We start from the raw sequence: 26,708 nt of genomic DNA on the forward strand, positions 1-26,708 counted from the left end.
CAATACAATATGTCAACTTTCCTTCTATGGGGGATAGTAGACATAGGTTAGTGATTTGGCTGTTCGTTACTTGTCTTGTTAGTTGAGGAAAAGGAAATGTAGACAGTTATTCTTACTTCAAAGTGCGCATCAGAATTCGGTACATTGTTGCGGTCCCTTGCATGTTCTGTAAATATGAACTACCATAATCTGAATGTGGTTTCTGTCATTCTGAGCACCGTGGGTGGACGACCCAATCAGGTTACGCACCCAAAGCATGTGGTTCCGATACATTTCTCAAATGTACAGTAAATTAAAATGCTGCCAGTCAAATGTTCAGAGCCACAATTTCCTACTGGAAACCCTGGTTTGGCGTTACCTTTCTAGCTAATAGGGTATGTTGAGTTCACACCTGCTTTTCCAATTATAATGTGGGGAGGTCAAAATAATGAAAAACTATCCACCAAATCTATTCCTTTTAAAATGTTGATTACTTCTCCTTGCCATTATCATTCACCTGATGAAAAAACGTTTTTGTCAACATATGATGGGGGTCCCTGGTTCACCGGTTTGCCTGGGAGGGGGTCCCTAGACAAGAAAAGGTTGAAGACCTCTATATTAGCAGATGACTGATCTAGGACCAGTCACAGTGGCCATTAAGCTGTAATACAGTAGACATGCTATTAGTAGATGATATGCTATATGTGAGAGTGTGCACGTGTTCCTGTCTGCATGTGTGTGTGTGTGTGTGTGTGTGTGTGTGTGTGTGTGTGTGTGTGTGTGTGTGTGTGTGTGTGTGTGTGTGTATGTGTGTGTGGGTGTGTGTGTGTGTGTGCCTGCCACTGCGTGTAAGTGACTATGTACCTGGAGAGTACAGACAGGGTTCCCAGGTTAACCCGGTGTATGCCGTCCAGCAGCAGTAGCTTGCCCTCCAGGGCAGCAGTGACCAGGGGAGAGGGTCTCCACGCTGTGTCTCCATTAGCTAACGTGTAGCGCTGCTGTAACAGGTCCCTTGCTGTCATGTCCTATAGACAGGTGACAAAGAGAGAGAGAGAGATGAGATGTGTTGTAATCATAGCCACTGTCTCACAAACACACAGATCCCGACAACCTATAAGCCACATACTGTTTGTAACACACACAATCTCTCTCTCTCACTAAGAAAACATTTGCTTTCACACACATGGCACACAGCACAGTGAGTTATGTGAGGAACGTGCTCCTGTGAAATACAGTACATTAACCCCTGGGACAGAGCCATGAGTGACCCATTACCATGTGTCTGCTATGGAAGGGACAACTGCATGTGTGTGTGTGTGTGTGTGTGTGTAGTCTGAGAAAGACATCCTTCTTTCTCAGTCAGTTATCAAGTCCATCAACGTGGAATAAAGCATGACAATCATTTATTCAATCAACACTCCATTTTCTGACCATTGAACATAATGTATCCAGTTGTCTTTTGACAAGAGGAAGATGTGGCATCTCAGTGATGCAGCTCTGAACCTCAACCAAGGGGTTGTTTTCTCCAGCACACAGACACACAGAGACACACACAGAGACACACACAGAGGCACACACAGAGGCACACACAGACACACACAGAGGCACACACAGAGGCACACACAGAGGCACACACAGAGGCACACACATGCACACACAGACACACACAGAGGCACACAGAGGCACACAGAGGCACACAAAGACACACAGGCACACACAGAGGCACACACAGGCACACACAGGCACACACAGACACACACAGAGGCACACACAGGCACACAGGCACACACAGAGGCACACATAGGCGCACACAGGCACACACAGACACACACAGAGGCACACACAGGCACACAGGCACACACAGACACACAGGCACACACAGACACACAGGCACACACAGACACACACAGACACACACAGAGGCACACACAGGCACACACAGACACACAGGCACACACAGACACACAGGCACACACAGACACACAGGCACACACACAGGCACAAACAGACACACACAGACACACAGGCACACACAGACACACACAGACACACAGAGGCACACACAGACACACACAGACACACAGAGGCACACAGAGGCACACACAGGCACACAGACACACAGGCACACACAGGCACACACAGACACACACAGGCACACAGACACACACAGACACACAGGCACACACAGACACACACAGACACACACAGGCACACAGGCACACACAGACACACAGGCACAGACACACACAGACACACACAGGCACACACAGACACACAGGCACACACAGACACACACAGACACACACAGGCACACACAGGCACACACGCACACACAGGCACACACAGGCACACAGGCACACAGCCTCCAAATGGAGAGCTGGGAGGTACTGTATTCCTACCTGATAGAGCATTACAGGCTCCATGTTGTAACCCAGCATCTCAGCAAACTCTTTGGCAACCACTGACTTGCCACAACCCTGAAAACATACAAGACTTGGTCATAATGTTGTCCAAGTAGCAAAAGCAAACCTATCACACATTAAACGTAACTAAGCATCTTAGATAGAGGCTAGCGTGCATGTGTCAAATAAAACAATCCAATCAATTTATATTTGTCACGTAAAAAATAACAAGTAATAGAAGAGGTATAGTATGCAGAGTAATAGCCTGATGTGGACACAATAGGATATACAGTACAGATAATGAATGTACTATGTCAAGAATGACTGTATTTACAAATATAAATTAAGTAGTGTCTTGGTCAAGCAGGTGAATAAATAGTATATAGCAGCAGTGTGTGTGTACCTTAGCACCTATAAGGCACATGTCTTTGACTAGGTGTGACTGCACCATCTCAGCCAGGAGCTGGGCGTGGCTCGGTGTGCTGATGAACGCCGGGTTACTGTTGGGGGGGCGGGGTGCCTTGGTGCCTGCTGGGACCTGTAATCAGAGAGTATTACAGCTAATATTCTTATTGATGTCGATGTTGTTTTCATCATTTTTATGTGTTTAACTTCGCTTTGGCAACACTGACCTTGTAATTCATGCCATTAAAGCATACTGAATTTGAGAGATACCGAGAGATATAGATATATATATACACACAAACACAGTGGCAAGAAAAAGTATGTGTAACCCTTTGGAAATATCTGGATTTCTGCATAAATTGGTCATAAAATTTGATCTGATCTTCATCTAGGTCACAACAATAGACAAACAGTCTGCTTAAACTAATAACACACAAACAATTATACGTTTTCATGTTTTTATTGAACACACCGTGTAAACATTCACCGTGCACGGTGGGAAAAGTATGTGAACCCTTGGATTTAATAACTGGTTGACCCTCCTTTGGCAGCAATAACATCACCCAAACGTTTTCTGTAGTTGCGGATCAGACCTGCACAACAGTCAGGAGGAATTTTGGACTATTCCTATATATTCTTATTATATTCTTGGGATGTCTGGTGTGAACCGCTCTCTTGAGGTCATGCCACAGCATCTCAATCGGGTTGAGGTCAGGACTCTGACTGGGCCATTCCGGAAGGCGTATTTTCTTCTGTTCAAGCCATTCTGTTGTTGATTTACTTCTGTGTTTTGGGTCGTTGTCCTGTTGCATCACCCAACTTCTGTTGAGCTTCAATTGGCGGACAGATAGCCTTACATTCTCCTGCAAAATGTCTTGATAAACTTGGGAATTCCTTTTTCCGTCAATAATAGCAAGCTGTCCAGGCCCTGAGGCAGCAAAGCAGCTCCAAACCATGATGCTCCCTCCACCATACTTTACAGTTGGGATGAGGTTTTGAAGTTGATGTGCTGTGCCTTTTTCCTCCACACATAGTGTTGTGTGTTCCTTCCAAACAACACAACTTTAGTTTAATCTGTCCACAGAATATTTTGCGAACATCCAGGTGCACTTTTGCAAACTTCAGACGTGCAGTAATGTTTTTTTTGGACAGCAGTGGATTCTTCCGTGGTGATCTCCCATGAACACCATTCTTGTTAGTGTTTAACGTATCGTAGACTGGTCAACAGACATGTTAGCATGTTCCAGAGATTTCTGTGAGTCCTTAGCTCACACTCTAGGATTATTCTTATCCTCATTGAGCATTCTGCGCTGTGCTCTTGCAGTAATCTTTTCAGGACGCCACTCCTAGGGAGAGTAGCAACAGCGCTGAACTTTCTCCATTTATAGACAATTTGTCTTACCGTGGACTGATGAACATCAAGGCTTTTAGAGGTACTTGTGTAACCCTTTCCAGCTTTATGCAAATCAACAATTCTTAATCGTTGGTCTTCTGAGATCTCTTCTGTTCGAGGCATGGTTCACATCAGGCAATGCTTCTTGTGAATAGCAAACTCAAATTTTGTGAGTGTTTTTTTATAGGACAGGGCAGCTCTAACCAACATCTCCAATCTCGTCTCATTGATAGGACTCCAGGTTAGCTGACTCCTGAGTCATTAGCCTCAGGGTTCACATACTTATTTCCCTCATTAAAATGCAAATCAATTTATAACATTTTTGTTGTTATTCTGTCTCTCACTGTTCAAATAAACCTACCATTAAAATTATAGACTGATCATTTCTTTGTCAGTGGGCAAACGTACAAAATCAGCAGGGGATCAAATACTTTTTTCCCTCACTGTACATACATACAGTGCATTCGGAAAGTATTCAGACACCTTGACTTTTCCCACATTTTGTTACGTTACAGCCTTATTCTAAAATGTATTGTTTTTTGTTTTTTCCCCTCATCAATCCACACACACAATACCCCATAATGTCAAAGCAAAAATAGGACTAGGATCGAATGCACTGTATATATAGAGAGAGAAAGAGAAAAATAAAGAAGAGAGGAATCCAGTAACGCTAAAGAAAACAGAGAGACAAGTTCATATTAACTAGAAAAACAACCAGATATCACCATTTTGTTACACATCAACACACACCATCTTCAATCCATATTACGTACTTCCCTTTCTCTCATAATCCGGCAGATATGGGGCCTCACAGAAGATCAAACACACACACTTCCAGCGTCCCACATGAGAGTTCAAACACAGAACAAATAAGAGCTTTCAAAGAACTGCAGATAACGCCACCATTCTCATTGACCAGGCGACTTAGAACTGAGGACAAAAGCCATATATCGTCTAGTAGATGGCTGTGGACCAGAACATCTCTTTCAACTCTGGTATGTCATTCCTCCAAACCCCACACCGCCCCAGTAGTCAGCCTTCTCTACAGAATGGTCCACAATCACAAAGGGTTTGTGTTACCTGGAAGGTGATGTCCTTGTCTGTGATGCGGATCGTGACGTCAGCCTGGGCTCCCGCCTGGCCAGGCTGCTCTGTGCTCGCTGGCGCCACCATCAGGACAGCACTGGAAGCCGGCTGCTGACACGCGTCCAGCAACTCAAACCTCTGGAGAGAGACGACAACAGTCAGCTGTGTGTGTGTGTGTGTGTGTGTGTGTGTGTGTGTGTGTGTGTGTGTGTGTGTGTGTGTGTGTGTGTGTGTGTGTGTGTGTGTGTGTGTGTGTGTGTGTGTGTGTGTGTGTAACTGTGCATGCCTGTCCATGTGTGTTCTTACACTAAGAACCCCCTCCACGGAGGTGCAGCCCTCCTTCCCCAACATGGCTTGGTAGGGGTAGAGCCTCTGCACTAGCTGCTGGGACGACAGCATGGGAAACTGCTCCTGGAAGCACACAGGAACAGGGAAAGGGTTGGTTGGTTGAAACGGAATATACAGTACCAGTCAAAAGTTTGGACACACCTACTCATTCAAGGGTTTTTCTTCAATATGCACCATTTTCTACATTGTAGAATAATACTGAAGACATGGAATTAAGTGTTTAACAAATCAAAATCCATTTTATATTTGAGGTTCTTCAAAGTAGCCACCCTTTGCATTGATGACAGCTTTGCACACTCTTGGCATTCTCTCAACCAGCTTCATGAGGTAGTCACCTAGAATGCATTTCAATTAGCAGGTGTGCCTTGTTAAAAGTTCATTTGTGGAATTTCTTTCCTTCTTAATGCGTTTGAGCCAATCAGTTGTGTTGTGACAAGGTAGGGGTGTTATACAGAAGATAGCCCTATTTGGTAAAAGACCAAGTCCGTATTATGGAAAGAACTTTGAAAGTTTCTGCAAGTGCAGTCGCAAAAACCATCAAGCGCTATGATGAAATTGTCTCTCATGAGGACCGCAACAGGAAAGGAAGACCCAGAGTTACCTCTGCTGCAGAGGATACGGTCATTAGAGTTAACTAAACCTCAAATTGCAGCCCAAATAAATGCTTCACAGAGTTAAAGTAAGACACATCTCAACATTCACATCTCATATTATTCAGAGTGAATCAGGCCTTCATGGTCGAATTGCTGCAAAGAAACCACCACTAAAGGACACCAATAATAAGAAGAGACTTGCTTGGGCCAAGAAACACAAGCAATGGACATTAAACTGGTTGAAATCTGTCCTTTGGTCTGATGAGTCCAAATTTGAGATTTTTGGTTCCAACAGCTGTGTCTTTGTGAGACGTATAGTAGGTGAACGGATGATCTCCGCATGTGTGGTTCCCACTGTGAAGCATGGAGGAGGAGGTGTGACGGTGCTTTGCTGGTGACAATGTCAGGGATTTATTTAGAATTCAAGGGACACTTAACCAGCATGGCTACCACAGCATTCTGCAGCGATACGCCATCCCATCTGGTTAGCGCTTAATGGGACTATCATTTCTTTTCAACAGGACAGTGATCCAACACACCTCCAGGCCGTGTAAGGGATATTTGACCAAGAAGGAGATTGATGGAGTGCTGCATCAGATGACCTGGCCTCCACAATCACCTGACCTCAAACCATCCGAGATTTGATTTCCATTGATCATTTTTGTGTGATTTTGTTGTCAGTACATTCAACTATGTAAAGAAAAAAGTATTTAATAAGAATATTTCATTCATTCAGATCTAGGATGTGTTATTTTAGTGTTCCCTTTATTTTTTTGAGCAGTGTATATTTGTTTAAGACTTTTTGGTTACTACATGATTCCATATGTGTTGTTTTGATGTCTTCAGTATTATTCCACAATGGAGAAAATAGTAAGAATAAAGAAAAACCCTTGAAAGAATAGGTGTGTCCAAACTTTTGACTGGTACTGTATATTGACTAATTAATTGATTGATAAGTTGGTTGACTTATTGTCTAATTGATTGATTGTGGGTGAATTGACTCTTAATAACGTGGAGGAGTAGACCTATACCAAGGATATCTGTCAAGCAGCTCTATGTCCTCACTCCCTTGTCTCTCACCTCTACATCCATTTTCCCTCCAGACGTTTCTCAAAAGTACTGGAAGAGCAGGAGGCGGGTTGTCCACAGAGAAGTCAGGCAGACCAAGGCTAGCCCTACACAATCACTCCTCTCCTCCCCCTCCTTCATGCTTCTCTCATCCCTCCCTCCCTCCATCGGTCTTACCAGTACTGTGAGAGCAGGAGGCAGGTTGTCCACAGGGAAATCAGGCAGACCCAGGTTGGATGACTCCTGGGAACAGAGAGTGGTGGCAAACGACAGCAGCTGGGATACCCTGAGATACAAAGAGACAACACAGCACACGTATTAGGCTATTACGAAATTTTAACTCTGTTCAAAGTTGTACTATGTGTGTGTGTGTGTGTGTGTGTGTGTGTGTGTGTGTGTGTGTGTGTGTGTGTGTGTGTGTGTGTGTGTGTGTGTGTGTGTGTGTGTGTGTGTGTGTGTGTGTGTGTTTTTTTTACCTCTCGGCAGGCACGTTTGGTCCAACAACGTACAGGATTTCCAACTGATCCTGAGAGAAAAGAAATATGAAGTAATCAGACACGACACTGGTGCTTCAAAGTGTTTCTCCTTCTTACCCACATCTGTAATTAATATAGCCCATAGGATAGGCTCATTGATCTGGGATCATTGCTCTAACCTTGAAGGGTAGGTAGTAGATGTCTCTCGCTTGGAAGCGGGATCGGAGGGGCGGGTCCAAGGGGTTGCCTTTGTACCGGGGGACAGGAAGTCCTAGGGCAATGACCCGGAAGTCCTCGCTCACACGCACAATCTGCGACGCATCCAGCTCCTCTTTGGTGTGCTCCTGCAGGGGACAGGGTTATATCAACTGCCTTTTACGCTGGAGCAGCACACATGGCTCAATGCGCCCACACACAGCTGACACACACACACAGGTCTCACCGTCAGTAGTTTGTCGTAGCGCTGGTAGGACATGAGGAAGCGTCCGTCCTCCAGCTGCATCTCTCGGTTCTCCAGCAGGTTGTTCAGAACCGGGAGAACATTCCTCTCCGCTTTCTCCAGCCCCTCTAGAACCAGGATCCTGCCCTCTGTCGCCGCCCGCACCGCACACTGCAATACAACTTTAGTTATACATTACACATAAACTAGACACTGTAAAACTACGCAAATTACATGTGAGGAACTGATTGGTTTTATTGGTTGATCGATTGACTGCTTTGTTGATGAGTTGATTGACACACATCAGGCTAGCAGGACTGTTCCCTGAATCCCTGTGTATCTGCAAGCACTACTACCTCTGCTTGTCCTTCCCAACCCATGTTCCAATATCGACATTACTACGTAAAAGTTTACCCTTATCTTTATAGTCAAACTACCCCGCTTCGTTGAACAACACAGACCTACCATAATGCTTTCCTAAGAATGTCCTTCTGGGTCAAAATAGTCTATTTTAACACACGCTATATTCTACCCTAACCAGACGTGTGATAGGTCTATTGTGTTAAGAAGATAAACTGTGTGAGTGTGTGTGCATCCGTGTGTGTGTGTGTGTGTGTGTGTGTGTAGGCAAATCAAACAGCTCTGACGTCAAAGGCAAGAAACCTTAGCCATCTGGGCTGACCACAGAGCAATGTTGCCATATAATTAGGTTTACATGTAAATACACGGCCCGGATCTCTGGGAAGAGCAACCATAAAAACTATAGCTGGAACCAGACGACTATATATAAACCATTGGTCCATTTTCAGCCCAGAGGACACTGTAATCAGATAATTGGTAGAAATGTGGAGTGACGCAGGATGGCAAGAGGACGCAAAACCATAAGCAGGCCTTGTGCGTGTGTGTGCGTGTGTGTGTTGTGTGTGTGTTGTGCTGGGTTTGGGTTGGGTTGGATACAGAAGAGGACGATATGGTTGGAAGAGAAAGAAAAACATCCCTCAAAATACTTTCTCTGGCTTTTTAGAATAAGAACCCCACAGAGCAATGGGACTGTTGCCTTGCATTGGATATGGCCTGGAAGCTGGAGAAAAGAGGCAAGAGAACCGAATAGCTAGTAGTTGTAGTTGACTTGATAGCTACAGGTAACCGCCCAAATAAAGGAAACTCCGAAATAAAGTGTCTTACTAGGGCGTTGGGCCACCTCGAGCCAGAACAGCTTCAATGTACCTTGGCATAGATTCTACCAGTGTCTGGAACTCTATTGGAGGGTTGCAACACCATTCTTCCACAAGAAATTCCATAATTTGGTGTTTTGTTGATGGTGGTGGAAAACATTGTCTCAGGCACCGCTCCAGAATCTCCCATAAGTGTTTAATTGGATTGAGATCTGGTGACTGAGACAGCCATGGCATATGGTTTACTTCATTTTCATGCTCATCAAAACATTCAGTAACCACTTATGCCTTGTGGATGGGGGCATTTTCATCCTATGGGAGTATAGCCATGGTAGCCAAAATAATGGCTAGCTCAGCATTTTATACATGACCCTAAGCAAGATGGGATGTTAAATACTCAATTAACTCAGAAACCACACCAGTGTGGAAGCACCTGCTTTCAATACACTTTGTATCCCTCATTTACTAAGTGTTTCCATTATTTTGGCAGTTACCTGTATGGTACGGTAGCACTCAATATTCTCAATAACCCATAATCGACTCCAGCCACTCCGTTCCTGTTGTCATGCCATAGAATAAGCTAAAGCACAAGGCTAGGGCATTCATTGGTCCAACTAGGTCATTATTGAAGGTGAGATTCCAATCACTGTAATGACGTCTATTTGCAGATTGACTAGCCTCCTGGGTTGGAGGATGTTTAATATAATTAGAGTTGGACCTGATTCCAAAGGACCAGGATTTTTATTGGATCAAAAAGGGACTTATGTGGTTGGCATGGCAGGGGGCGAGGTATGTGGCGCAGCTGAATTTTAGAGAACATTTGAGAGGCCCCCATCTTGGTGGTGTAGAGAAATGTTAGCAATTTTAAGGCAATTTCCTGCAATTCCACATTTCCAAAAATGTCCTAATTTCAATGACGATCTTGTCTCATCGCTGTAACTCCCCAACGGGCTCGGGAGAGGCGAAAGTGGAGTCACACGTCCTGCGAAACATGTCCCGCCTAACCACGCTCTTTAACACCCGCCAGCACACCAATGTGTAAGAGGAAACACCGTTCAACTGGCGACCGTGAACAGCCTACAGGCACCCGGCCCTCCACAAGGACTGGCTTGGGCGCGATGAGCCAAGTAAAGCCCCTCCGGCCAAACCCTCCCCTAACCCGAACAACGCTGGGCCAATTGTGCACCGTCCTATGGGACGGTTGTGGCACAGCCTGGGAATGAACCCGGGTCTGTAGTAACTCCTTAGACCGCTGCGCCACTCGGGAGGCCCTCCTCCAAGAGATATTTTTGCAGTTTTAAAACAAATTTCCTGTGATTGGACATATTCTGCCATGGAGCTAAGATAAAATATTGCCGTTTTAAAGCTATTATCCTGAGCACTGAGACTGCACTTGTGAAGGTGGTAAATGACCTTTTAATGGCGTCAGACCGAGGCTCTGCATCTGTCCTCGTGCTACTAGACCTTAGTGCTGCCTTTGATACCATCGATCACCACATTCTTTTGGAGAGATTGGAAACCCAAATTGGTCTACACGGACAAGTTCTGGCCTGGTTTAGATTTTATCTGTCGGAAAGATATCAGTTTGTCTCTGTGAATGGTTTGTTCCAAGACAAATCAACTGTACATTTCGGTGTTCAAGGTTCCGTTTTAGGACCCCTATTGATTTCACTATATATTTTACCTCTTGGGGATGTCATTCGAAAACATAATGTTAACTTTCACTGCTATGCGGATGACACACAGCTGTACATTTCAATGAAACACGGTGAAGCCCCAAAATTGCCCTCACTAGAAGCCTGTGTTTCAGACATAAGTGGATGGCTGCAAACTTTCTACTTTTAAACTCGGACAAAACAGAGATGCTTGTTCTAGGTCCCAAGAAACAAAGAGATCTTCTGTCGAATCTGACAATTAATCTTGATGGTTGTAAAGTCGTCTCAAATAAAACTGTGAAGGACCTCGGCGTTACTCTGAACCCTGATCTCTTTTGACGAACATATCAAGACTGTTTCAAGGACAGCTTTTTTCCATCTACGTAACATTGCAAAAAGCAGAAACATTCTGTCCAAAAATGATGCAGAAAAATGTATCCATGCTTTTGTTACTTCTAGGTTAGACTACTGCAATGCTCTACTTTCCATCTACCCGGAAAAAGCACTAAATAAACTTCAGTTAGTGCTAAATACGGCTGCTAGACTCCTGACTAGAACCCCAAAATTTGATCATATTACTCCAGTGCTAGCCTCCCTATACTGGCTTCCTGTTAAGGCAAGGGCTGATTTCAAGGTTTTACTGTTAACCTACAAAGCGTTACATGGGCTTGCCCCTACCTATCTTTCCGAGTTGGTCCTGCCGTACATACCTACACGTACGCTACGGTCACAAGATGCAGGCCTCCTAATTGTCCCTAGAATTTCTAAGCAAACAGCTGGAGGCAGGGCTTTCTCCTATAGATCTCAATTTTTATGGAATGGTCTGCCTACCCATGTGAGAGACGCAGACTCGGTCTCAACCTTTAAGTCTTTACTGAAGACTCATCTCTTCAGTAGGTCATATGATTGAGTGTAGTCTGGCCCAGGAGTGTGAAGGTGAACGGAAAGGCTCTGGAGCAACAAACCGCCCTTGCTGTCTCTGCCTGGCCGGTTCCCCTCTCTCCACTGGGATTCTCTGCCTCTAACCCTATTACAGGGGCTGAGTCACTGGCTTACTGGTGCTCTTTCATGCCGTCCCTAGGAGGGGTGCGTCACTTGAGTGGGTTGAGTCACTGACGTGATCTTCCTGTCTGGGTTGGCCGTGGCGGAGATCTTTGTGGGCTATACTCGCCTTGTCTCAGGATGGTAAGTTGGTGGTTGAAGATATCCCTCTAGTGGTGTGGGGGCTGTGCTTTGGCAAAGTGGGTGGGGTTATATCCTTCCTGTTTGGCCCTGTCTGGGGGTGTCATCGAATGGGGCCATAGTGTCTCCTGACACCTCCTGTCTCAGCCTCCAGTATTTATGCTGCAGTAGTTTATGTGTCAGGGGCTAGGGTCAGTTTGTTATATCTGGAGTACTTTTCCTGTCTTATCCGGTGTCCTGTGTGAATTTAAGTATGCTCTCTCTAATTCTCTCTTTCTCTCTTTCTTTCTCTCTCTCGGAGGACCTGAGCCCTAGGACCATGCCTCAGGACAACCTGGCATGATGACTCCTTGCTGTCCCCAGTCCACCTGGCCATGCTGCTGCTCCAGTTTTAACTGTTCTGCCTGCGGCTATGGAACCCTGACCTGTTCACCGAACGTGCTACCTGTCCCAGACCTGCTGTTTTCAACTCTCTAGAGACCGCAGGAGCGGTAGAGATACTCTTAATGATCGGCTATGAAAAGCCAACTGACATTTACTCCTGAGGTGCTGGCTTGCTGCACCCTCGACAACTACTGTGATTATTATTATTTGACCATGATGGTCATTTATGAACATTTGAACATCTTGGCCATGTTCTGTTATAATCTCCACCCGGCACAGCCAGAAGAGGACTGGCCACCCCTCATAGCCTGGTTCCTCTCTAGGTTTCTTCTTAGGTTTTGGCCTTTCTAGGGAGTTTTTCCTAGCCACCGTGCTTCTACACCTGCATTGCTTGCTGTTTGGGGTTTTAGGCTGGGTTTCTGTACAGCACTTTGAGATATCAGCTGATGTACGAAGGGCTATATAAATACATTTTGCCATTTTGTCATGGCTAATGCTGTGTTATTTTGCTCAAACATAATAAAATCAATACTGCTAAATTCATTATTTTGGGAATTTTCAATTCTCCTTGACTGTCTAGTCCTTGACTGTCTAGTTTATTTTGGTGATTGTTAGTTCTCAAAGATTATATTATAAAAAATATATTAGTCCATTATCTTTTCTACATAACTTAAAGCGTTTTTATGCCGGAAATATATTTTAAAAAATAACACTAAGAAAACACCGATTGGGCTTAGGCGGCCCAATAAAATGCTTATGCGGCCCGCCGAAGGATTTCAGTGGCAGAAAAATCTCTGAGGACAGTGATTATTTCCAGCCCTGGATCTATATTAGATGCTGACTACAAGGATGTTGAATTGGAGGAGTCTATTAGTGAGAGAAGAGAGGGAAGAGGAGAGGAGAGCAGATGGGTTGACACACAAAGCCTGAATATAGGTCTCCAAATGAGCGCAAGGCCCACAGGAATACACTGATGCTCTTGTCAACACACCCTTCTGCTAGTACCCAATCCTGACAGAAAACCAGTTTCATGCATCCCGACCCACACACACACACACACACACACACACACACACACACGAACAAATCTAGCCAAAACAGCCATTGCTGAAGTAAATGACAAATTTGTCATTAGCTCAATCCATAATGGTGCAGCTATTCAGCACCTGTTGCCATGGGAACAATGGACACCTGTTTTCTCTTTGGTGGGATGGATGGTGGCCAGTGTGGAAGCGGGGGAGGAGAGGTGGAAACACTAATCCTGGTTGCTTTGTTTTCATTGGAAGAAGATGAGGAGGAGAGGAGTAGGCCAAAAGCAACATTTCTCTGCCTCTTCCTGCAGCAATTTGATCCTTGCAGCAAATTATACATTTACCATATTGTCTAGTTGAATAAAGTAGGCCGCAAAAATGAATTATTGAAGTGCAGGATGGATGATGTTTTCCCTGATTGAATGGCCCTAGGATCAATCATCTAGGGTCTATCATCTCAACCCTAGGGAGGGGATGATCTGAGGGCTTCCCCCTGGGGGAATCACTGCAGTTTATTAACACCCTGTCTCCATGGTGACGCAGCTGACTGTTTCTAGGCAGAGTAGAGACCAGTGGATGAGTGTCTACAGGGCTTGACATTTAACATGTTTTGCCACTTTTGATTGTCACGTGTTCCCCCCCCAAAAAAGGTCTGTGACACAAATGGGCCAAAAAGGTAACTGAAAATTGTTTTGTATGATGCAAGGAAGCACTTTACAAAATAAAATGTAATATTATCATTAAAATGTAGGCTACCCTCTTTCTATTGGCATTTTTCCATATTCAAGCTGGTCTCAAAATACAACACTGCCCCTTTAATCCTCTCCTGGAGGATGGTTGGCCACCCTTCATATCCTATAAAACATCACAATTTGTATTTCTTTGTAAAATAATTCATCATTCAATAAATCAGGGATCAAATGGCTAAAGTAGGCTACTTCAAAGCAAGATAACTAACTAAGATATGAATCCCAGCTTTCCAAAGGTCAGATTTATTTCTCTGTTCCCAATATTAAGCGCTGGAGAGACGGTTTTACAACCGAAGTAGGCCTATGTAGCATTGGTTTAATAAGGCACCTGTTCATCAACTGCGCCTCAGCAGGGGCGATTGTCTGGGGCCAAGTTAACCTCCCCTTTCATGTAAGAAAGTCATGACCATCATGCTTTTAGTGAAAGAGGATAATTTTGTACATTTGAGTTTGACCAATTCCATTCCCATTGCTTAGGGTGTCTTTCCCATGAGAATTTTTATGTAGAAAGACAGAAGTTCAATTCTGGTGACTTTTTAAAAGAACATTCTACTCCAAAATTCATGAAAATAAAATTATGCTGACACCATCTGAAATATAATTTCCACCTCCAGAAATGGGTTAAATAACAGCATGGAGTTCGTCCATCTGCATTTACCCCATTGGACACAACATCCTGATTATTGTTATTATAAATGATTATTATTTTATTATAAATATGAATATATAAATTATTATTATTCCGTATAATTTTTGTCTAGATATTTTTTACATTTACTAAAAACTCAAAGGATTTTTTCCCGGACAAGTGTTAATGTCAAGCCTTGAAGTCTATATGCATCCTCTTATCGAACTCATTGAACCATCATCTTATTTGGGTCAGGTTGAGAGATATAATTACATTCATCTTTTTTTAAATAATAAGGGACATGCATTGGTTTAGCCTAAAAATATATAATTTGAACTGAGCAAATTTCAGGTCTGCTGAGCGCAAACTTGAACGTTGCGCGTTTACTGTGAACACTGAGGCTGTACCCGCTTTAAGTTACAGTAGCCTACTTGATCATAATGTAGGCCTACCAGAGTGGCCTACCATCAAAAACAATGGAGAAAATGCATTCCATAACATTTTACGACCGCTCATGCTGTAAACACAGTCCAGTTCAAAGTGAATGGCATAGATCCATATATGGCAATGGTCTATTTGCATATAGGCCCACTGCAGCTCTGATTGGTTATGCCGTGCCGGTCTGAGTAGAGTATGGGCTGAGTCGTGCGTGTAAATGCAATAGAGTCCTACTCTGATGTGTTCTGCCTACAACAAAAACTCTTGCATAGATAGTTTTGCATACTAAGTGGGGCATAGTTTTTTCTGTTTCAGTATGTTGCATTGAAAGTGGCTAATATTGTATTGATTCAATCACAGTTCCCACAGTAAAGGGAAACGTTGATAGTGTTAACTAAGGGGGAAAACTAGAAAGTTGGGTGAAGTTCAATCTTGTGCTTCTCTGCGCGGGCTGATATTTCTTCTGCGTGGCAGTCCTGGGGAGCTACGCGCCTGAGCACAGCTTAGCGGGAACATTGGTGACAAGTCAGTAATAACATGTCCACATCATATTTCATAAAGATTGGATAGAATTTAAGTTATTTTTAAATATTGAGGAATGTTAGCTGGCAAATCATTGATACTGCTTTGTGATCGCAGATGTATCAGCTAGCTAGCTCACCAGCTCACAGAATGGACTGTGTCCTGGTGGATCTCACTGATCATTAGATGGTTAGTGTAGAATAGGGATGGAGGGAAAATCGATACAGTAGAGTATTGCAATATTATATTGATTCTATGACAACAAGTATCGGTTCTCTAAAAAGGCAGTTATTAAGGTTGGCTAGAGCTAGTCGGCTGTACTTGCACCAAAACGTTGGCATTTCTCCTCCTATAACTTGGACTCAAACTTATTTTTAAAATGGTGAGCGAACATGTTTTCAGCACTTTTATTTCAATGACTGATCAAAACTTTTATATTATGGCTCTCTTTTGACCCTCTGCAGCAGACAAAGTGAGCAATATGTTTGGAACATCGAATCGCTATAAAATAGCAGTATCGAATCGCAATACATATAGAATTGTGATAAATCGTATAGGCACCTAAGCATCATGATATAGTATCGTGTGGTCCCTGGCAATTCCCAGCCCAAGTGTAGTACCAAGCCACAAATAAACCAACCAGGAAAGGGGTCTTTATATTGACAGCAGCTTATCTAACCAGTACATAGGATTGTTAGTTGGTGCTGCTGGAGAGTGGAGCTTTGATCAATGAGGTGCTCTCATTGGAAACCAACAAATTAGTGCTGTTTTTAACAAGAAAGCATATAACCATCAGCATGTAGCTGCAATGACAAAATACAAAACGTCTTAATGTTCACACCACTGACATATCTGACCAATGTTTTAAAACACCTTTTCAGAAGTTCACATTGATAGCTATATAGTGCATACGGATAGATTGACGGATGGATGGGCTGACGGACATATGAGCGGTACTCACCTGGTCTATGTAAAAGGCTGTTCCAGATCGTATCTCTCTTCTTTGTTTGAGATCTGTCTCTGTAGTGTCTCTGGACAGAGCTACATACTCCACCTCCCTCTTAGTCAGCTCCTAACCAATCAGGGAAGTCAACACAAAACTTCAGAACACTTCCTAATACTAGAGTACTCCATAACACTTTGAAAACACTCAATAATGCTTTACAGTGTATACTTGTACTAATAGTAATTAGTTATCACACAGCTTTTGATAGTTTATTGCATTGTAATAGTAACTAATATTACTATTAATATTAACTATAGCGCTATGCTACTGTTGAACATAGGTTTTGGAAATTCACTAAGGTTTGGCAACTCCTGTAATACAGCACCACTCCCTAGATAGGCTTCAGCATGGATAAAGAGCGGCACTTCCACACTTCCACACTCATCACATAAGCTGCTGTTACTGCCTATTATCTATCCTGTTGCCTAGTCACTTTACCCCTACCTACAGTTGAAGTCAGAAGTTTACATACACCTTAGCCAAACACATTTAAACTCAGTTTTTCACAATTCCTGACATTTAATCCAAGTAAAAATGTCCTGTCAGTTAGGATCATCAATTTATTTTAAGAATGTAGAGATGTATAGTAGAGAGAATGATTTATTTCAGCTTTTATTTATTTCATCACATTCCCAGTGGGTCAGAAGTTTACATACACTCAATTAGTATTTGGTAGCATTGCATTTAAATTGTTTAACTTGGGTCAAAAGGTTCAGGTAGCCTTCCACAAGCTTCCCACAATAAGTTGGGTGAATTTTAGCCCATTCCTCCTGACAGAGCTGGTGTTACTGAGTCAGGTTTGTAGGTCTCCTAGCACGCACACGCTTTTTTCAGTTCTGTCCACATTTTCTATGGGATTGAGGTCAGGGCTTTGTGATGGCCACTCCAATACCTTGACTTTGTTGTCCTTAAGCCATTTTGCCACAACTTTGGAAATATGCTTGGGGTCATTGTCCATTTGGAAGACCCATTTGTGACCAAGCTTTTAACTTCCTGACTGATGTCTTGAGATGTAGCTTCAATATATCCACATACATTTCTTTCCTCATGATGCCATCTATTTTGTGACGTGCACCAGTCCCTCCTGCAGCAACGCACCCCCACAACATGATGCTGCCAACCCCGTGCTTCACGGTTGGGATGGTGTTCTTCGGCTTGCAAGCCTCCCCCTTTTTCCTCCAAACATAACGAAGGTCATTATGGCCAAACAGTTCTAGAAGCACAAGCATTTCGCTACACTCGCATTAACATCTGCTAACCATGTGTACGTGACAAATAAATTTGATTTGAAGTTCCTTTGCTGTTGTTCTGGGATTGATTTGCACATTTCGCACCAAAGTACATTCATCTCTAGGAGACAGAACGCATCTCCTTCCTGAGCAGTATGACCGCTGCGTGGTCCCATGGTGTTTATACTTGTGTACTATTGTTTGCACAGATGAACGTGGTACCTTCAGGCGTTTGGAATTTGCTCCCAAGGATGAACTAGACTTGTGGGGGTCTCAAAGAAAATTCTGAGGTCTTGGCTGATTTCTTTAGGTTTTCCCATGATGTCAAGCAAAGGGGCACTGGGTTTGATGGTAGGCCTTGAAATACATCCACAGGTACACCTCCAATTGACTCAAATTATGTCAATTAGCCCATCAGAAGCTTCTAAAGCCATGACATCATTTTCTGGAATTTTCCAAGCTGTTTAAAGGCACAGTCAACTTAGTGTATGTCAAGTTTGTTAACAAGAAATTTGTGGATTGGTTGAAAAACGAGTTTTAATGACTCCAACCTAAGTGTATGTAAACTTCCGACTTCAACTGTATATGTACATATCTAACTCAATGTCCTCGTAACCCTGCACATCGACTCGCTATCATTGCTCATTGTGTAATAAGTGTTACAATTCCTTTTTCTATTATTATATTTTTTATTGTATTCTGCATTGTTGGGAAGGCCCCGTAAGCACTGTTATTCTACACCTGTTGCTTATGAAGAATGTGACAATTAAAATGTGATTTGATTGCGCAGTGGACTAGTAGAGTGAGTGTGTGTGTTTGTTTTCACCAGGTACTTCATGGCGATGGATCGTCGTAGGGGTCCAGGGGGTCCGATGAGGAACACATCCTGACCCAACAGATCCTTCTGCATGATCCAACGCAGGTGCTGGACCACAGTCTGGGGTAGGGTCTCTGACACTATCACACACAGACACAAGGAAGGACAAGCAAACAAACTCACTGTCTCATTCATTCTCTCACTCTTTCTCTCTCACATACACAACACACACACAGAAATACATTGCATTGAAGGTAGAGCAGATCACTGGTGGTACATACTGTGATTGATGGGCACTAGCTCTGGGTTCCTGGGTGTTTTGAGCTGGTAGGAGATCTCCCCTATCTTCACTGTGTCACCTGACACACAGAAGAAAAAAGATTGTGTACAATACAGTGATTGATGCCACACAAAAAACGAATACAACGTTTGCAGGAACCAATGCCACATAAGTGAAAACCAATAGGAGTAGGCCTAACGTTAACTAGGGATGATTTGTTTAGGGAAGTGTGCCATGTTATGTGAATGTGACAGTGTAATCTGATAGCTTGGATTACAGTAGTTGTAAAACACTTAGCTAGCTAACTACCAGCAACATACGAAATGTAGGTGACAGGTGACAGCTAGCTAACAATCTAGTTACTTCCATGGTGTGGCTAGCTAGCTAACTTGCTAGCCTGTTACATCAGCACACTTTAAATATTCATTTAAAGACGACAAAAGTGGGGTTTTAGGCTCAAAAACAATAGTTGAACACTATGATAATAGCCTGTAGTGTTACTATTAACGTTAGCTAGGGTCAGTCACCTGCCGATGTGTTGAGGAGTTTGACCTCATGAGTATTCCATGTCCAGCCGCCTTTGCCCAGGACAGGACCTAAAATATTACGCATTCTCCTCGCAGCCACAGCCGCAGCCGTGCCTTTGCACAGGATCTGCGAATGCATGGTGAAATACTGAAGTTATCGAAGTCAGAATCCAAAAATACAGCACCGTTTTGACTGTTATTTAGCAGTTAGCTACATTCCCTCATGTTGGTTTCATAATGTAGCTACGCCGACACCCTTTCAAATGGCGGAAGATAATAAATGATGAACAAAATGCGTCCGTGTGAAATGTCTTCCGTAGTGGAATCACATCTACCACTTCAACTACCTAGGTCCTAATTTCACAGTAAACTAGTATCTCCGCCTATTAGCATGTAATGAACGTGGACTCTAAGTAAAAGCACAGATAGGGCAAAAATCGTAATAGTGTAAGAAATTGTGTAAAAAGAAAGAGACCTAGGGCCTAAGCTGAAGGAAAGAGTTGTGCCTCCAGGGATCATAGTGTGTACATCACGGGGGCCAAGCCTCCTGACATTCAGGACATATGTACTAGGCGGTGTCAGAGGAAGGCCTAAAAAATTGTCACCCAAGTCATAGATTGGTCTCTGCTACTGAACGGCAAGCGGTACCGGAGCGCCATGTCTAGGTCCAAAAGGCTCCTTAACAGCTTCTACCCCCAAGCTATGAGGCTGCTGAACAACTAAACAAATCAAATGGCCACTCGGACTATTTACAAATGCCCCCCCCCCCTTGTTTTTGCAATGCTGCTACTCGCTGTTTATTATCTATGCATAGTCACTTTACCCCTACCTACATGTACAAATTACCTTAACTAACCTGTATCCCCTGTTAATAGCCTCGTTATTGTCATGTCATTTTATTGTGTTCTTTTTATTTCGTTTTTCACTTTAATTTATTTAGTAAATATTTTCTTAACTCTATTTCTTGAACTGCATTGTTGGTTAAGGGCTTGTAAGTAAGCATTTCACAGTAAGGTGAACACCTGTTGTATTCGGCGCATGTGACAAGTAAAATTTGATTTGATACAAGTTTGGGTTGCTTTTATTTTCTCTTCGAGCTCCAGTGAGAAACAGGGCGAAAAGGTTTGCAGGAACATTGTACAATAAATATGAATAGTAAAATAAGTTGAAACATCAAAAAAAGATGACTTCAAATAACTGCAGAACTTTAGGGCCTATGCCCAGAGAGGCAAACTTACTACAAGATAAACTCAACTAAATAAGTGACCTGCAGCTTGCCTTGGCCTTGGCCACACTTCTCTAGCACTACATCACAAACACAAATCTAATGCATGGTAGAGGACAGAGAGGTGATGTAGTCTTAGCTTCACCTTGAACCTGGAAAATTGCAAGAGATGGTGAGTCTGGAAATTGATAGACATTTTCAACATTAATATTATTGTAGTATAATGCATTATAAAAAATGTTCCTTAAACCATAATTCAATTTCAAATAGGCTGAGCGTTAAATTTAATCTAAACTGAAAATATACATTGAAAACGCACCCAGTTCTTGGACATCCTGCTATTCGCCCCTCGCAACTCCTGCCATGGAGACAACATGATGCAAGTTTTAGAAAACAAACATTCAAGTACAGGTATATCATGTGGCAGGGCTTGCAAACTATTACAGACAGTGCTTTGAAAGATTGGCAATGGCTCACATTAACACCATTATTCCAGAAACCCTAGACCCACTCCAAGTTGCATAACGCCCAAACAGATCCACAGATGATGCAAACTCTATTGCACTGCCCTTTCCCACCTGGACAAAAGGAACACTTATGTGAGAATGCTATTCATTGACTACAGCTCAGCATTCAACACCATAGGGCCCTCAAAGCTCATCACTAAGCTAAGGATCCTAGGACTAAACACCTCCCTCTGCAACTGGATCCTGGACTTCCTGACGGGCCGCCCCCGGGTGGTGAGGGAAGGTAGCAACACATCTGCCACGCTGATCCTCAACACTGGAGCTCCCCAGGAGTGCGTGCTCAGTCCCCTCATGTACTCCCTGTTCACCCATGACTGCATGGCCAGGCACGACTCCAACACCATCATTAAGTTTGCAGACGACACAACAGTGGTAGGCCCAATCACCGACAATGACGAGACAGCCTATAGGGAGGAGGTCAGAGACCTGGCCGGGTGGTGCCAGAATAACAACCTATCCCTCAACGTAACCAAGACTAAGGAGATGATTGTGGAATGTTGTAGACTGTTCTCTCTACTACCACATGGCAAGCGGTACCGGGGTGCCAAGTCTAGGACAAAAAGGCTTCTCAACAGTTTTTAGCCCCAAGCCATAAGACTCCTGAACAGGTAATCAACTGGCTACACGGACTATTTGCATTGTGTTCCCCCCCCAACCCCCCCATCCCAACCCCTCTTTTTACGCTGCAGCTACTCTCTGTTTATCACATATGCATGTTCTACATTCATGTACATACTACCTCAATTGGACCGACCAACCAGTGCTCCCGCACATTGGCTAACAGGGCTATCTGGGCTAACAGGGCCACCCGCCACCCACCACCTGCCAACCCCTCTTTTACGTTACTGCTACTCTCTGTTCATCATATATGCATAGTCACTTTAACCATTTCTACATGTACATACTACCTCAATCAGCCTGACTAACCGGTGTCTGTAAGTAGCCTCGCTACTTTTATAGCCTCGCTACTGTATATAGCCTGTCTTTTAACTGTTGTTTTATTTCTTTACTTACCTATTGTTCACCTAATACATTTTTTGCACTATTGTTTAGAGCCTGTAAGTAAGCATTTCACTGTAATTGTATTTCACCTGTTGTATTCGGCGCACGTGACAAATACACTTTGATTTGATTTGATTTGATATCAGACGTGTCTTTATGTACTCAAAGATTTAGTATTAGCATGTTTGAACTTCTCCTATAAAAATGGTAGACTATCAGGTACTCAGCAAGAAGGTCTGATTTCACTACTACTGAAACAGGACCCGGGTGGTAAATATAAAATCCATTTAAAAAACTGGAGGCTTCTTATATTTCAATGTTGTGAAGCACAAATCCTGGCGAAATGCATAGTGCATAGAATTATAAGGTTTTACCAGATATTGTTCATTCTGATCAGACATATAATATATGACAATTACTTAAAACAATAAAACACTATGAAACATCAAAGAAACCAGGCCAGGTCTTCATAGCAGATTTTAAAAAGGCTTTTGATAAAGTATGACTAGAATGTATATATACAGTGCCTTCGGAAAGTATTCAGACCCCTTGACTCTTTCCACATTTTGTTACATTACAGCCTTATTCTAAAAATTCTTAAATAGAAAAAAATCCTTTGCAATCTACACACAATACCCCATAATGACAATGTGAAAACAAGTTTTTAGAATTTTTTGCAAATGTATAAAAAAAAAACAGAAATACCTTATTTACATAAGTATTCAGACCCTTGAAATTGAGAGAGAGAGACTTGAAATTGAGCTCAGGTGCATCCTGTTTCCATTGATCTTCCTTGAGATGTTTTTACAACTTGATTGGAGCACCTGTGGTAAATTCAATTGATTGGACATGATTTGGAAAGGCACACACCTGATTCATGACAATAAATGTCAACCTACATCTTGGTATGGGGTGGGAGAATTTTTTTTAATTTTAAAGATAATTTCCAGGAATTCTACACCTTTTGCTAAATCAAAACCCATTATATTTGTCATATGCGTCGCATACAACAGGTGTAGACTTCACTTTGAAATGCTTTTCCAACAATGCAGAGTTAAAAAGTCAAAACAATTCGCTAAATAAAAAAAGGAAATAGTAACACAATAAAATAAAAATAATGAGGCTATATACAATGAGTACCGGTACCGAGTCAATGTGAGGGGTACAAGGTAGTTGAGGTAATTGAGGTAATATGTACAAGTAGGTAGGGGTAAAAGTGACTGGGCAATCATGATAGATTTAAAAAAAAACAGAGTAGTAGCAGCATATGTGAAGAGTATGAAAGATGTGTCAATGTGGATGTGTGTGTGTGTTTTATGTGTGAGCGTATGTAGTGTGTGTGTGTATGTGTGTGTTGGAGTGTCAGCGTAGTATATGTGAGTGTGTGAGTAGAGTGCAATGAGTGTGCATAGAGCCAGTGCAAGAAAGTCTGTGCTAAAAAAAGTGGTCAATGTAAATAGTCCAGAAAGCCATTTGATTAACTGTTCAGCAGTCTTATGGCTTTGGGGTAGAAGCTGTTCATGAGCCTTTTGGTCCCAGACTTGGCGCTCCGGTATCGCTTGCTGTGCGGTATCAGAGAGATCAGTTTGACTTGGGTTGCTGGAGTCTTTGACAATTTTTAGGGCCTTCCTCTGACACCGCCTGGTATAGAGGTTCTGGATGGCAGGGAGCTCGGCCCCATTGATGTACTGGGCCGTACGCACTACCCTCTGTAGTGCCTTATGATTGGATGCCAGGCAGTTGCCATACCAACCGGTGATACAGCCAGTCAAGATGATCTCAATGGTGCAGCTGTAGAAGTGTTTGAGGATCTTAGGACCCATGCCAAGGAGTGGAGAGAAAATGTTGCAGTTTAAAAGCAGATTTCATGCAATTCTACATATTTTGCCTTGATCTATTCCATGTTCATAAGATATCTGGGTGACAAAGAAAATCAGTGGAGGCCCTCTGGAGGTCAGGGCCCCTGGGCACGTGCCCTTCGTGCCTGGTCAGTAGCCCTAATTCAGCCATGATTACTACAAGGTTTGGATAGCTGGCTAGACTAATTTACCTAGACATTTATAAATGTTAGCTGACATGGGTAATTGACTGTCAGTGATGGACAATTGCAACCTTTGTGTTCTACTATTCTAACTCCCAAAAGTAAATTGAGACCCCCTAAACTCAGTCGAGGCCCCCCTAGCGGCTGCGGGCCTTATACGCAGTGTGTAGTCAATCTGCTTATAGGCAGAGAGGGCACTGTGTTAAAGCAATTTTTGCTTCTGAATTCGTATAGGCTGAGGGAAGATGATCCACTTATTCATCAAGACATTTCTGTTTTGTAATTAATTGTTAGTCTATAATTTTTCAAAACTAATTTAATATCTAGACCTAAACATACCTAAAATATTGTTATTTTGTCTCGTTAGAGACTATTGTGTACTAGTAAATATACATAAATTAATCCTGCTATGCTTCACACTAATTTCGTCTGTAGGCTATTACAAAATACAGAAAGAGTCAACATTCTTCGACCCTCTGTGAAAAATGCTTATATTAAACTACTGTGTGTATCCATAATCATTCTATTCGTAATGGGTGAGAGTGAACCGAACTCTGTCAAAATTGTTTAAGGCAGTGTCTTCGTTTTTATGGCGTCACCCCCCTCCTATTGAACCAGTGGCGATGGAAAAGGCAGAGAGGATTGGGGAGGAGGTACCCGGTTCTCCCTCGGTGCTCCTCGGTGGCATATACGGGTTTGACTTTATCACGTGGTTGACGAGGCTCAGCCCTTGAACCAGCGGCGAGGGAAGCGGCAGAGAAGATTTTTGGGGAGGTGGTAGAGTGGAGTAATAGGCAACACGGAATTATAGCCTAGGAGGCCTACCTGGTTCAGGACCTCAAACCATATATATCCGGTTTTACGGTAACCAGACAGCTGTATCCATTAATCTGCATATACTATTTCTAGACTGGTTTCCCGGAGCGGATTGAGTGGGACTATGGAAGATGTATACCATTATACTCGTAGCCCTGCATGGGAAGAACTGGTCAGTAGCTTTTACCAAATTATTTATAGTGAAATAAGATAGTGTGGTCTTCTTAGTCTTGCCTTTTGTCTACGAGACTAAAGACTGACGTTTTTCTCCCGTTTTAGAATCATTTCTAAGTATTTTCTTGTCACCATCCAGATCAGTCATTGTTTTTGGAGAACCGAATGTCTTTGCTTTTCTGAAAACTCAACACCTATTGTCTTTTGCTGTGAAAACAATAGAACAGTCAGATTGATGTTTAACAAAGTTAGTCTTTAGAAAAACTAAAATGTATCTGATTATAGGCTAGTTGTCTTTGTCTGAAGTTGCTATTCAAGTGGTCAATGTTATGTTCAAACCTAATCCATGTAGCTACATTATAGACGACTGTTAAATCGGACACTTTCGATGTCAATAGCCTATTCTATTTATTTGATGGTGTTTTTAGATCACATATTTTGTAAGACTGCGGCTTCTCCTGTTACATTGTCGCAAAGTAGGCTATCAAGTGGCATTTAGCCTGAGCAATGGAATGGTTTCTCTACAATACAATCGCTATATCAGCACAAGAATGTAACCCTTTACCCATAGGCTACATTTTCCGTTTTCAAAGTAGGAATAGGCTACCCCCCAGTGCTAATTTGTATCAGTTTTGTTTCATGAGTCGAACGTGTTCTGACAATCTGTAGACCTATTATAACCGTGCAATATCAAACTGTTTATTATTATCCTATGCCTTTTTAGAATTAATAACATATCATTAGTCAAAATCTGGAAAATAGGCTATTGCTATATCATTTTATTTACTGCCTATAGCCGTAAAGACATAGGCCTACAGTTAACATTGCCCATATAGTTTGCGTGTTCAATTTGTTCATATTTTTTAGAGGGATTTTGAAATCAGTTATAGTTACAGTATGAGTTGGACTGCTTATGTTGCGGCCGCTAGGGTATTCCATGGCGATGTCCACCGGTTATTCCATGTCCACCGGTTGTTGGTTGCTGGTGCGTCTGTGTGTGAGGGAGGCAGCCTAGGCGGTCTCTAGCCTCAGTCTGGTCTGAGCATGTAAGATGGAACCACAAACACATCCTGAACCAGGCTTTACCCTAGTAACCCCCACCGCACCGAGA

At 42.9% G+C, this 26,708-nt stretch overlaps 2 protein-coding genes across 3 annotated transcripts in view; one reads left to right on the forward strand and one right to left on the reverse strand.

The window, feature by feature from the left end:
• Window positions 1–20,098, reverse strand: part of vwa8 (von Willebrand factor A domain containing 8) — a 97,232-nt gene extending 77,134 nt beyond the window's left edge. The window contains exons 1-13 of the mRNA XM_055870343.1: window positions 19,813–20,098; window positions 19,287–19,364; window positions 19,015–19,145; window positions 16,915–17,025; window positions 8,193–8,360; window positions 7,930–8,094; window positions 7,751–7,800; window positions 7,452–7,560; window positions 5,572–5,676; window positions 5,260–5,403; window positions 2,785–2,919; window positions 2,379–2,456; window positions 844–1,004 (exon numbers count right to left, since the gene is read on the reverse strand). Coding sequence (XP_055726318.1) covers window positions 844–1,004; window positions 2,379–2,456; window positions 2,785–2,919; window positions 5,260–5,403; window positions 5,572–5,676; window positions 7,452–7,560; window positions 7,751–7,800; window positions 7,930–8,094; window positions 8,193–8,360; window positions 16,915–17,025; window positions 19,015–19,145; window positions 19,287–19,364; window positions 19,813–19,951 — 1,574 coding nt within the window. The 5' untranslated portion in view covers window positions 19,952–20,098. The remainder of the gene's footprint in view (window positions 1–843; window positions 1,005–2,378; window positions 2,457–2,784; window positions 2,920–5,259; window positions 5,404–5,571; window positions 5,677–7,451; window positions 7,561–7,750; window positions 7,801–7,929; window positions 8,095–8,192; window positions 8,361–16,914; window positions 17,026–19,014; window positions 19,146–19,286; window positions 19,365–19,812) is intronic.
• A 5,211-nt stretch (window positions 20,099–25,309) lies between these two features.
• dgkh (diacylglycerol kinase, eta) overlaps window positions 25,310–26,708 on the forward strand; it is an 81,750-nt gene continuing 80,351 nt past the window's right edge. Inside the window, exon 1 of one of the 2 annotated variants that reach the window (XM_055870346.1) lies at window positions 25,310–25,595. In XM_055870346.1, coding sequence (XP_055726321.1) covers window positions 25,548–25,595 — 48 coding nt within the window. In that variant the 5' untranslated portion in view covers window positions 25,310–25,547. The remainder of the gene's footprint in view (window positions 25,596–26,708) is intronic. The other variant, XM_055870347.1, reaches the window with a different exon arrangement.

This window comes from Salvelinus fontinalis, chromosome 19 (assembly GCF_029448725.1).
Source record: "Salvelinus fontinalis isolate EN_2023a chromosome 19, ASM2944872v1, whole genome shotgun sequence".
In the NCBI taxonomy this organism is placed as follows: Eukaryota; Metazoa; Chordata; class Actinopteri; order Salmoniformes; family Salmonidae; genus Salvelinus; species Salvelinus fontinalis.